At 39.9% G+C, this 13,439-nt stretch overlaps 1 protein-coding gene across 1 annotated transcript in view; it reads right to left on the bottom strand.

Annotated features, from left to right (window-relative positions):
- Positions 1–13,439, bottom strand: part of LOC105249946 (syndecan) — a 66,789-nt gene extending 53,350 nt beyond the window's left edge. The window contains exon 1 of the mRNA XM_011255762.3: positions 13,135–13,439. Coding sequence (XP_011254064.1) covers positions 13,135–13,209 — 75 coding nt within the window. The 5' untranslated portion in view covers positions 13,210–13,439. The remainder of the gene's footprint in view (positions 1–13,134) is intronic.

Below are 13,439 nucleotides of genomic sequence, written 5' to 3'. Positions count from 1 at the left end.
GGTCGTTAATGCGCATAATGTATACTTGAATTGTTGCCCTTTTGTAATTTCGACTATCGCACAACGAGTTTCCTCTCAGATCCTCTCTAGTATTCGTCAAATTAATCGGCGACGTATGCGACTGTTCGCGAATGCTCAATCACGTTCGACGATCCGATATTTCCCAACAATTGTCGCATTTCATCCATTACCGATACTTGTGTGACGTAATTTACATTAATTCATTCGCGAAAGGCAGAGAATCTTTCCGCGAAAATTGGCCAATAAGATGCAAATTTCAATCCAAAATATCCAAAAGTCGAATCTTCCCGTAGAAATGTAAACGAAAAATCTGATCCATCTGTTTCGCATTTTACTCGAATTACATTATTCACGAGGATTTATTTCATTTGCGGAGCATATTCGATGTTCGGTCGATTTTATCTCGTTGCGTTATTATTGAAATTGAATCATAAATTCATTTCTAACGCAAATAAAAAATACGTATTGTTTTTTCCAAACAATCTAAATGATTCAATTTCGCTAACAACTCTAAATGATGCAATCCGCTAAAATAATTAAACAATTATCGATAGAATTTGGGACGTTTGAAACAAATAATTTTTTTTATGAGCGTCGAGAAAGCGGATTCGACGGCACAATCAAATATAGATCATTTTCTTTTCCATTATAGATTTTACAAAACGCAAAAGTGCAAGATGCAAAATACATTTTCGCATAAACCAGCGTTAATAAACTCTCCGAGAAAAAAGGCTCGTTTGCTTCGCGAAGGTCAGCATCGCGTCTGAACGGGATCGTTGTGCCGGTCAGTCAGCGTTGAATTAGTAGTCTGTTATGGCTCGACTCTGTATTTAAGTCATTAAATCGAGCGCTCGAAAAAAATCAATGTAAAGAGGCGTAGACGCGACGGTGGAGAGACGGTTCCATCGGCTCTAAAAGCGAACAAATCGATCGCTTACAACTTTGGCGAGGTCGCACGATGAGTCTCGCGTGTGCCGAGGCCTCGCATTAATATCCTCGCGAACATCCGACGTGATCGCAAATTCGAGCCAGAACCTCGCGTGTCCTCGGTGCGCAAGCACGAGCTTTACATATGTAAGATCCTCCGGTATCTAAGATCATCCCGTAAGACCCTGAGCGAGACCGCACGAGACTATTTATAATCCCTGAAAGTCCCTCCCACCCCTCGGATATTTTTGAAAATTCATACATAAATACTTGGTTTAATATCGCGGTCGGGTCGTGGCTTGAAAAATTTTTCTCGTATATAAAATAACCCAGGTTGATGATAAAATATACACGAGAAGCAAAGGGCGCGAAAGTGCGAGAGAAAAGGATAGAATTATTCGCGAGCACCGTAGAAAGCACTCGGACGAGACTAGGATAAAATAATCGCGATATTACGAGATGAATAATTACATCACCTAACTACATTGCCTAAATTGCTATAATAATTCATGAAGAGCATGTCCATGTTGCCTCATGTTCCACTCCTACTTTGTCGTGACTTTTGCCATTATCGTCTTTTTATGGAGATTCGACAAAGCGCGAAGCTAGGACCTTGAACGACGAGTCGAAAAAAATTCGCGAAATACTCAAGTTCGCGTTTGGCAAACGGCGACATTAGGCGGCAGCTTCTCGGCTCGACTTTATCATGAGTTTCTCCTCGGTCAAGATGCGATACTCGCGGCAAAAGATAAGCGAAAGAACGCGTGATTCAATAAGACGCAATTTCGTATGGCAAGCGACGCGAAGGGTAATCGCTGCTCTCCGACCGTTGATACGACGCTCGTACACTCATTTCGCCTTACGAGTCTAGTCGTTGATTTCGAGCATCCTGTCAAAGGACACAAAGGATGAAAGAGTCAAGGAACAATACGCATCCTACCCGCCCTACGCTACGCCCTGCTCCAGATACACTGAAATTAATTATATCCGCGAGTGTACGTGACAAAGGGGAAAGGTTGTAGAGGAACGGAAACTCCGCAATGGAATATGGAGGAGCGGGCAAAAGTTAAAGAGAGAAATGGGAGAGAAAGAGCACGCGCGCGGGAGGAAGAAGGGGAGAAAGAGAAATACGGAGGATGACGAGAGAGAAATGGAGGAAGTGGAAAGCCGGAGAGAATTCGTGTAACGAGCCTTCCCTATGTGTAGCAGAAATGTGCGAGAGACAGTCTCGTTAATCTCTCGTCAAAACATATTGTGCGCGCTTAAAATCCCACCGAGGGGGATCCACACGGCAGCTCTACCATTTAAAAACAAAATATTTTATAATCGTGTTTCTTTCCTCTCTCCGGCATGTAAGAAACGAAAACTTTACAATTAAAATCCTGCTTCGCAATATTTAACTTCATTCCATAAATATTTCATCTATATACGTAGCAATAAAATCAAATTCTCTCTGCATGTATTAAAAAGACGCGATTTTTTTCATTATATTTAATATAATTATATTTAATATAATAAATGTATAACTAGATATATCTTTAAATCATCTGAATACATTTAACATAATTTAATTCGCGTAATTTTCCTCGCTTGTGCCGAGCTCGAAAAGGTGTGGCGGTTGAAACGACAAGACTCACCCACGTAGCGAATCTTTTCCGGTAAACTCGCACGGTTGAGAAATAAATATCCTAACTATAACACACAAATATTTACGTAAATTTATAAGAATAAAACGCGCGCATAACCCTTATTATACAAACGCTAAGTGAATTTCTATAATTAACGCACATAAGAACGCATAGCTCGATGATGATCACAGTTCGTTTATTTATCAGTGAAACAGTCATCGGTAGTTACTCATCCTGCGCATTACATCAACGCGTTAATGAATTCGCGTCATAGCAAAGTCGCGCATAAATTATTATTAGCCGCATCGATTTAACGCTATAGCTTTATAGTTAATGTCAAGTAAAAAGAGCAATAAAATTTCCTGAATACATTCAAACGATTTCACATGCCGAATCAATAGCGTAAATCAATTTGCGATTAATCAACTAGACATTGAAATATCTAATTGACGCTTCGCTCGCGATACGGAGTAACGTTAATTATATCCAGCTTTCCATCAACGTGTATAATATCATTAACGACAAGTATTCGCGACTCCTATTCCCTTTTGAGGAATCACCAACACGCGCGTATGAGTGCGTAAACGCACGCCAATGCATTTACGCAACGGCGACGCGACGCGGCAACGGCGTAGACTTTCCATGCGTGGGCGCGAGTAGGTGCGCTAGCGTTCATGGGGATCGACTGTGGGTAGACTGGACCAAACATGGATGTTCTCTCGAGACGCGACGCCCTTATCGGACGTTTCAAACTGCGTTATGGGCCTCTCGAAGCCTCTGAAGAGAAAGGCGATTAGCCTCGTTTTCTCGAAACTTCGTCAAACGTTCTCGGTCTCCTTCGTTCCTTAGATACGCGTAGATGTTCGAGAGATACATATTAGTCTCGAAAAAAAAAAAAAAAACTCGGTTTAAATAACTTTACATGTTTGACGAAAAAATAAATTGTACGATGGATACAAAGTCTTGAATTGAAATCTTGTTATCGCGTTGTTTTTTTATTTTTGCGAGAGAGATTCTAAGCAAATTTATAACTACCTTATAGACGAGATGCTGGGACTGGACAAAGGAGAAAGCGTACCATCTCCTCCCAGGAAGAAAAGTTTACGGCGAGACAACGCTGCCTATCCGGCAACATTTCGCAATTACATTACAACGACAAAGTTGGCGATAGAGAGAGCGCACTTCGGCATTTCAGTTTTCAATTCTTATTTGAATTACGCGGAATAACAATGCGACTCGCAAACTCGCAAGTTTCGCCGCTCGGCCTGCCCGACTGTCGAGTAAGCATATTTGCGCATCCCCAGAAAGCATCTTTAAAACAAGAAGTACCCTCTTGGAAGAAAAACTAAGGCTATAACGTCGATTACTTTCGTCGACCAACTTTCGGAGAGGCGCGCGTCGGAGGAAAGTTTCGTCCGCCTCGTCCAAGATAAACGTACGTGTGCGAATATGCGAATATGCGACATTTTGTCATCGCAATAACAAGTATATGTACTTGAGTGCAAAAAAGTTTACAAAAAATTATCTATTTAGCAGAGACTGTTATCTTATCTTTCTCGTACAAATATTGCGTATTTTTCAGAGAAAAATTCATTTGACGTAGCACGATTGTGTACATGTTGTTGTTGTTGAAACGATTATGAAATATATTTGACGATGCTACGCCAAGAGATTGTAAACCTCTCGAGAATCACTTCCTCCGTTCTGGTTCCGCTCGAGAAAATCTAAAGAATCTCAGTGCACCGACGAGTTATCCTTATCCAGAAGTGGAAGGTCGTAGGCGGTTAGATTTCATAAGGGGAGATACGAATAATTGTCGACTGTACCGCGCGACAGGCTGTCGCCGAACAGAGTTAATAGAAAAAAAAGAAAGAGAGAGAGAGAGAAAGAGAGAGAGAGAGAGAGAGAGAGAGAGAGAGAGAAACTAAATCGTTATGAAATTGAAAGAACGAGAGGAAAAGGTTCCGCGCGAATCGGAATTACTGCTGATATAGATATAAAAAGAGCGATATCCGGACAACGAATCGAATATAATAAAGAATTTCCTGATGTATTAGAGCTATATAAAACTTGAAAGTATTTCTGAATTGGCAACTGATCGAAATACCCGCACGAAATAAAAGAGAAAAAAAAAGTAGGAGAGGAAAAGGAAAGAGTGGAGCCGCGATATAAAATCGCTGAAATATCTGTCATTTATGCGTTTCCGCGATATTGATTTTAATGAAATTTTATTAGTCGGATTTAGAAGTCGAAAAAGCGAAGAGCAACGAAAAAATCTGCTAATCTCTTGTTTGTAACAAAGAAATAAAATATATTGAAACTATCATAATTGTAAGGATTGTATAAAACCAATGTATCATATATAAACGAATGCATGTAAGAGTTATGATTTGTTTATGTAAAACAGAAAAAGAGACAGTAATTTATACAATACATTTTTATTTTTTGTCCGTCGCGATTTAATTTATAAAAGAGCAATAGCAAAAAAAACAAAAGATACTACGTTAGATATGCGGAGAGAAGTCAAACGATGTATTTTAATCCGTCTCTAGGATCGATTATTTCATAATTTCGCCTCTCGAGGTTTCTCCTCAAGGGACGCTTAAGAGGTCGTCCCTTGATGTACCAAACTCAATAAACGGGTAAAGGTGCGCGATGACACCAGGCGATATGCAAAACGCAAACGTACCCATCGGATCTGTCGCATAAATATGCATTAAGCGCGTCTGGGCGCATGTTGCATTAGTTTCGGGCAAATTATTTAGAATCAAAGCGGCGCGATTGTTTTATTTGCCATCGCGGCAACATATTCGGGATTCCAAGCGAGATTGGAATTTGGAATTTTTTCGAATCGCGGCTTTATTGAAATACAATCACGCATGCCGGGCGTAAAAATCAGTTTAATCAGCGTAAGAATGATAACGTAATTCCGATACAGATGGACCTTTAACCCACCTTTAAAAAAAACCATCATAGAAAGATAGAAGCACAAACGTGCTTTCGAATTATAAACCACTTTGATATCTAGCTAAAACATTTCAATTAACAATAACATAATTTTTCATTTACTTATTTATTGATACAAATTTTTTTTTCGATACAGAGTGTGAAAAATAAGGGATTAGATTTATCTCTTGCACGCGGCTTAATTGGATCGTATGATATGCAAGATAAATTTGTGCAAAAAAGATAAACTATGTATGTTTTGAAAACTAGATTAAAGCAATTTTTCAGAGATAAAATTAGATTAAAATTTTTAGTAAAAAATATTATATATAATCATTCCCGAAAAAATGTACAAATCTTTCTCTATATTAAAAAGCAAATAATTATTATTACCAAATTAATTATTAAAGTGCCTTTTGGAATTTTATATCAATATCTGAAATATCTCCAACCTTCATATACATCTATCTCATTATATGTTAATAATTGAATTGCATTCCCCAATTGTATTCCTCAATATTGATCAAAATTCTTCCAATTGACAATCACGATATTTTATTATTTTTATTACTTTACAAAAAATCACACAATTTGCCTTATACAATCTATTTATGTAAAAATAAATAATTAAAAAAGATAATGTGTTTATAAAATTTCATGTGTATTTCATTTTTAAGGAATAAATAAATCAATTTGATAATTTTTTTATCAAATATAACTTTGAAAACAAATTATTTAAAATAAAAGACATTTAAAGATTCAGTTTTTGTAATAATACTATATTGAAAAATATGTAATGTAAAATTGATAAATAGTCTTTTAATTTTTTTTCCTTGTTATTATAAAAAATTATACGATTCGTTTAAATTTAATTATACATAAGGTCGATAATATTGAAAAATTAATTGAATTGAACGTGATTAAAACGTCATTAGATCTCTATCTATTCCTCCGAATTAGGAGGAACAATGCTGCCTGATATTTTAAAAATTCATATCTCAGTCCATCCAGGCGAAAATTTATTCCAATTATGAAACGTCTCTTGTACTAAAATTTTAGCTGTACTTGGTTAGCATAAATTTTCCATGCGGGTCATATAATTTTCTATACCCTTGAGCATTTCTCATCGTGTCGAGGAATTGCAAGCTTGAAAGATAGGAATGTGAACGTTCTTCGTGGAAAACTCGAAAATTCTTAAAAGGACGATTCGAAAAAGCGTACAAGAGGAAGCTTGTCGCCTGTGGGACAGCCTGAGCAAGATGGATGGAAGTTTTTTTTTTTGAGTCCGGGAAGCCTGCGAAAACTGAAGAGTAACGAGCCAATTTTCACGAGACGCTCGCTTCTGCCACCTTTTCCGAGACGATAGGAAGTGGATTGCGGAGGGGTTCTTCTTGATACTAGCGGTGACTTTTAGACTAAGAATCCGAGCGGAGTGTAGCAATCTCTCTCTTTATCTCTCTCTTTATCTCTCTCTATGAATGTGTGTGCGTATCAAGAACCAGCGAGACCCTTAAAAGTCCAACCATACCGAAGAACGAGAGCTTTCAAAAACCGTAGATTAAAGTATGACGACAAGGACGGGATAAGGAATCCCCTGAGGAAAATGAAGTCCTTATCGTCGGAGGACGGTGACGGTTATCTAGAATTCTTTGTTACGAAGTTCTCTTTAAAATGCTCGAATTGTGGTTCTAAAATTGTACGTTGGAAGCAGACTAAATACTAAATCATTCGAATAACAATCGTTTGTATTAACTGAATATCGGTATCATTAATAATGATGCGCCATGTATATTAAATGTGAATCGCTGTTATGGTCATTAACTCGTTTTGCGCAGAATGGGAAAAAGGACGCGGGGTGATTTTAATTAACTTCGTAATTACTAATTATTATGTCATTAATTTGTTATACGGGTATAATTTAGCTTTCACATTAGGTAAAATATACGACGTAAATTTGCGTATAGTTGCAATTATGTCGCACTCATCCCGCGTGTTTTGCGTGCATAACACGCGACGGATTCGGTTGCATTAATTCTTAGCTAAGTATCCGATAACGCTCCCTTTACCTAAACCGCCTTTGATGTGGTTCGCCTTCATCGGTGGTTTCCAACGCGCGGACGATAGTATTTTCAAAGCGGGCGAGCAACGCGCAAAGTATTATACTTTTGCGCAGAAGATATTATCTCGATCGAAAACACTACAGGACATCTTTTTACGATGACAAGTTTATTTGAAAAAGAGAGGCGAAACGAAATATGTAATAAGAATGTAGAAGGAATCTTTTCTCTCTCCGAAGGTTTTGTCCTCCTTTTTTCGAAAATCGCGCAGACTTTCTTATTCAATGTGTCTCCTTATTTGAAAGCTGCTTTACTACCTATTTATTTTTTATTATATTTATTTATTCACGTGTGCCTGACTCTGACGTCTATTAGTGTAGTATAACAAATAACGTGGTTCGCAAGAGTCGAAACTTAATAGAAATGTTGATCGATCGCACGCGATAGTTGAGTTTCAAAGTTCATGTCTCATTAAAGAATACCGTCGTGAGAAATAATTATAGGCGAGAGTGTTTATTAGAACGGGATCCGGTAGCGAACTTCCGGGAAATATAGAACGCGAAAAACGCAAATTTCAAGAGAGCTTTGTTCGTGGGCGTTTAATGGCCGGTGCTCGTAAAATACTTGAGAATCTCATACGAAAATTACCGCCTGACCCCGATATCCCCTCCTCTTTTCCGGAGCTCTCTTTCCCCCGCTAGTCGCGTGCCGCGGTGAATTGCGCGATTATTTGAGATATAAGTTGACCCATTCTTTTCCAACGTGTTATTAGACGCAGGTGAAATCATTTATAATGACTATAGAACCTGGTAAAAAAATCAGATAAGAAATGCCATAGTCTGTATTTAATTTTACGGCAAAAGCGATAAGCTTGATTTCGATGAAACGCGAATTATTTGTTACTAATCGTAGAAAATCTGCCTTTTATTTAATAATAGTAGACGAGTTTAAATTTTCTCGTCTTTTAAAACGCTATTTTACAATGCATTAAAATTATACATGTTCCTGGATAATCTTTGCGCGAAAATCTTTGGTCGAGTCTTCCGCTCGAAATTCGTGTTTCGAGTGCATTTTATCGAGCGCAGTCGCGCGAATTAAGGCTCCTCTCACGTACGCGAACGGACCAAATAAGGAGGCAAGTCTTAAACGAGACGAGTTGTGCCAACAAACTGTGCGCGGATACCCAGGAGACTACACGTAGAAAATTTAGCGCTCAACTATTAATTAATCATTTCGAGAACTCGACGAAATGGCGATACGTGATACTCGCGAAAATCAAATTTTCCACCTTTAATTTCAACAATCACGCTGCGCGCAAAAATTTCGACATATTTATAATATATTCAATATCGTATATCGGTGTGTATCACATGGAAATGCTATTTATTTTTTCTTCCTCGTCCATTACTTATCGACTCCGTAACGTTATCATCTCTCACATAATATTAACGTAATTGCGCAAAATTTATACGTAATCGAAATACGAGAACAATGCGGTTTGCCAAGGTAAATAGAATCCGTCTCGATTTACTCGCACAAACGGGAGTAAGTTTGACCATCGAGTTGCCAAGTGAAATGAATAGGCGTCCAGCAAAGTTGTACACGTTAATAGACGTTGCCGGTTCTACGAGGGACTCGGACGAATTAATTAATGAGGCGTACGCGTGTAGTAGCGAACGTATGCGTCATCGATGGAATTCGAGGAAAATTCGCTCGATGCTCGATTACCAGCAATTTCCGACAAAATTGTTTCGCTTCCGCGTCTACGATATTAATCAAACTTAATTTCTTTCCCCGAGATCAAGTCGACACGACGGTGACATCGTTGTCCACGGCTCTGTCTATCAATTATCGACTCGCATACGTCGAGGAAAGGCGTAGAGCGGCGCTTACATCAACGTGCCGACCAACACCAACCGTCCTATCGAAAGACATGCCCTCGTTCTCCTCACGTGTCACACCTATACATACGGCGAGTGTACGTGTACGTGCGAGAGCGGTACGTTGGACCGACCACGACACGACGCGTTGCCGTAAAAGGCCATTAATGTCCATCGCTTGCGGATCTTCGTCGCTCGTATATCGGCGTCCCTTTCAGCGAGGAAAGCGATCGTAATCGATACGTAATCTTCTCTTCTGAAAAACTACGTTGGCGGCCTGTGCGATTTTCTCGAATAATAATCGCTCGAAATTAAATTTGGCGTCAGCTGATCGCGATTTCCGAGCGAGATTCGCCTCGCCTTTAACCGCATGTCATTCATCGTTTCTGCGCAAATTTTTGTTTACCGTGTAACGTCTAATATCCGTATATCCGTTCTCCGATAATAAGAAAGGGGAATTCCTAAGACGAATATAGTCGCTCGTTGACATTTCTTAATCCAGGAGTCTGATATTACGGAGATTTTTCAATTCGAGAATTTCAAAAGAGGAGAAAATAAATAAATTCCATTGTTACATTAAAAAAGATATTACGAGAGAAAAAAATTTCATTCGAATTTCGGTGTATGCTCGATTTTCACGGAAATACCACATCGAGTGCATCGAAAGCCAAGTTTGCGTTTAGAGAAGATTCTTTCTTAACTATAATGCGCAAAAAATATGAGAATATTTAAAAGCTCCTCTTATGGTTAAGCGGCGAGGCGATTTGCGTGCATTTTCCGCGAGAAGGCAGCGAGATTATTACCGGTGATATTTCATCGAGCCGCTAAAACCAGCCGGCGGTCGGCTTTCGACTCTCCTCTCCTCTCCTCTCCTCTCCTCTCCTCTTCTCTTCTCTTCTCTCCTCTCCACTCCTCGGTGCATTGCTTGCATTAAAGGTCGCGCAATTGTAAAATGTAACTACGTGTAAGCGCGCGCGGTGTATATGAGATTTATGGGCGTGAGCGCCGCCTCCTCTCCGAAATTTATCCCCCTCCTTGCGTCCCTCCCGCTTTCCCTTCACCAAATTCCGCGCTCCTTTTTCGCGAGATAATAATTTCTACACGGAAGAAAAAGAAAGAGAGAGAGAGAGGAGGAGGAGGAGAAGGAAGAAGAGTCTCGGAAACGTTTTGAGAAAAGAGATTCTTTACCGAGGGATTATCATCGGGATACAAAAATTTTTTTTTGAATAGTTTTAATAATTATTGCGGGAATTCTCCACGAAAATCCTCATACTTGATTGATGCAAACTACTCTACTCCCGCTTTCCCTTCGCCAAATTCCGTGCTCCTTTTTCGCGAGATAATAATTTCTACACGGAAGAAAAAGAGAGAGAGAGAGAGAGAGAGAGAGAGAGAGAGAGAGAGAGAGAGAGAGAGAGAGAGAGAGAGGAGGAAGAGGAGGAGAAGGAAGAAGAGTCTCGGAAACGTTTTGGGAAAAGAGATTTTTTACCGAGGGATTATCATCGGGATACAAAAATTTTTTTTTGAATAGTTTTAATAATTATTGCGGGAATTCTCTACGAAAATCCTCATACTTGACTGACGCAAACTACTCTACTCCCGCTTTCCCTTCGCCAAATTTCGCGTTCCTTTTTCGCGAGATAATAATTTCTACACGGAAGAGAAAGAGAGAGAGAGGAGGAAGAAAAGTCTCGGAAACGTTTTGGGGAAAAGAGATTCTTTACCAAGGGATTATCATCGGAATACAAAAATTTTTTTTTAAATAGTTTTAATAATTATTGCGGGAACTCTCCACGAAAATCCTCATACTTGACTGACGCAAACTACTCTACTCCCGCTTCTCCTTCGCCAAATTCCGCGCTCCTTTTTCGCGAGATAATAATTTCTACACGGAAGAGAAAGAGAGAGAGAGAAAGAGAGAGAGAGAGAGGAGGAAAAAGAGTTTCGGAAACGTTTTGGGGAAAAGAGATTCTTTACCGAGGGATTGTCATCGGGATACAAAAGTTTTTTTGAATAGTTTTAATAATTATTGCGGGACCTCTCCACGAGAATCCTCGTACTTGACTGACGCAAACTACTCTAAAGTACTCTGAGATACCATCTGTCAAGTACCGGCATGCAGCGGCGTAACACGAATTATTGTTGCGCAAACTTTGCCGTGCGAGAGGTTTAACAAGATACGTTACATTCCAGTGAAGCTAACCTTAAGGCTGTTTTTCGATAGCGGAGACGCGAGTGATGATGCGCTTCACGATCGACCGCTTCTCGGTCCATCCACAGAGAACCGAATCTCTAACGCGCGTGGCTTTTATTATTTTTTTTTCGGCGAGATTCTTTTTTGTACAAGCATTGTAACGTAACGATAAAAAAAAAGTCGAATCTTGTCCAATCAATACTGCGTGCACCTTTATAGATTGTTATCCTAGCTATTAGTTAACGTATCGTCAAAATCGACGTTACAAAACGCGTACAAATATTTTGTTCGCATATTTGCCATCGTCAAAACAGAACCATTATTCCATGTAACGTAAAAAAGTGTATCTTTACAATATATTAAATTTTCATTCTCTCTCTTTCTCTTTCTAATTAAGACTGAAATTTTCTAATTAAGACTCATTCTCTCTCTTTCGCTTTCTAATTAAGACCAAATACAAATTGACGATAAAGAGAAACAAGGAATAAATATGTAACTTGGTTGATATCTGTCGCGGTGTGTACTCAAGAGTCCATTTATTTATTTAAAATTTACTTTCTCTCATTAACCAATTAAGAAGATTGCGCGCTACAAACTTGCTCCGATTCTTTCCAAAGTTTCTATTAACAAGACTAACAACGGGGAGTCCCGTTACAGCCCGTTATCGGGGATAAACTCGATCTTTAGCGTAACTCCCCCAGCGTGAACGTCTACTTATTACGCAAACAAAAGTTCAGAGCAAGAAAGAGAGAAAGAGAGAGAGAGAGACGGAGAGAGCAAGAGAGAGGGAGGAGAGAGAGAGAGAGAGAGGAGAAAGAGAGAGAGAGAGAAGAGAGCGAGACGCGCGTCACCTCCCGATCCGGCATTCATTGACATACGTTGCTCCGAAATAGCGTTTTGCTTTCGAGAGACGAGCTCGAATATCTCTCTTTGAACGCGAGAGAAATGTCGTATATACCATTATTCCGATATATTCAAATCGTACAAATTCAACGTATGTACAATTACTCCGACTTGACGCGCAATGGCGCGAGCAAATATGTTTCACGATAAAAGTGACCTGACAAATTTGCCTATCGTTTGTTTATCTCAAAGTCATTCGTATTTTGAAATTGAGATTAAATTGTTATCGTTGAAAAATGCGAGACGAATTTTCGAACAAATCGAAAGCGGCCTACTTCGGATTTGAACGCCACTGGCCGATGACGAGACGCCAAGAATGCGCGAGAATATCTCGATCGTAATACTTAACTTTATAGAGAGAAAGGTAGCGCGCGTTGTGTTTGTATAAAACGTTGATGCCGCTGATTCGTCGAGTCACGTATCGACGATGTTTGGAGTCGTCGCGATAAAGAGAAACGTCCGCGATGTCCCGATCCTCGAGACGCGGACTCCCGTTCGGGAGTCGCCTTTTCTCTCTCTCTCTCTCTCTCTCTGTCTGTCGATCGCGTCGCGGATACGATAAGCAGATGGGTACTCACCTCGGTAGCGGCGTTGCATCCCGCGAGGATCACCACGACCGTGCTCAACAGAATCCAGTGTATCCTTAGTCGCATTTTTATCCCGTAATCTCGATGGGCCCCGCTCACGGTGCCCGCTCCGTTGTATTCACGAATTCCGGGACGAGCAGCCGCGAAGAAGCCGCGTAACGTAGCGCAGCCGAACGTATAGGAATAAACCACTAAAAAAAATCCCCCGGAACAACAACGCGACACACACCACACTGATCGATGAACCGCGAGACACTGGCGGCGCGACGATCGCCCGCTATCGTCGACTAGACGAC

Source organism: Camponotus floridanus, unplaced genomic scaffold (assembly GCF_003227725.1).
Source record: "Camponotus floridanus strain SB8 unplaced genomic scaffold, Cflo_v7.5 scaffold20, whole genome shotgun sequence".
In the NCBI taxonomy this organism is placed as follows: Eukaryota; Metazoa; Arthropoda; class Insecta; order Hymenoptera; family Formicidae; genus Camponotus; species Camponotus floridanus.
Note: the sequence above shows the minus strand (reverse complement) of the source record. Positions and strands in the feature narration are given on the sequence as shown.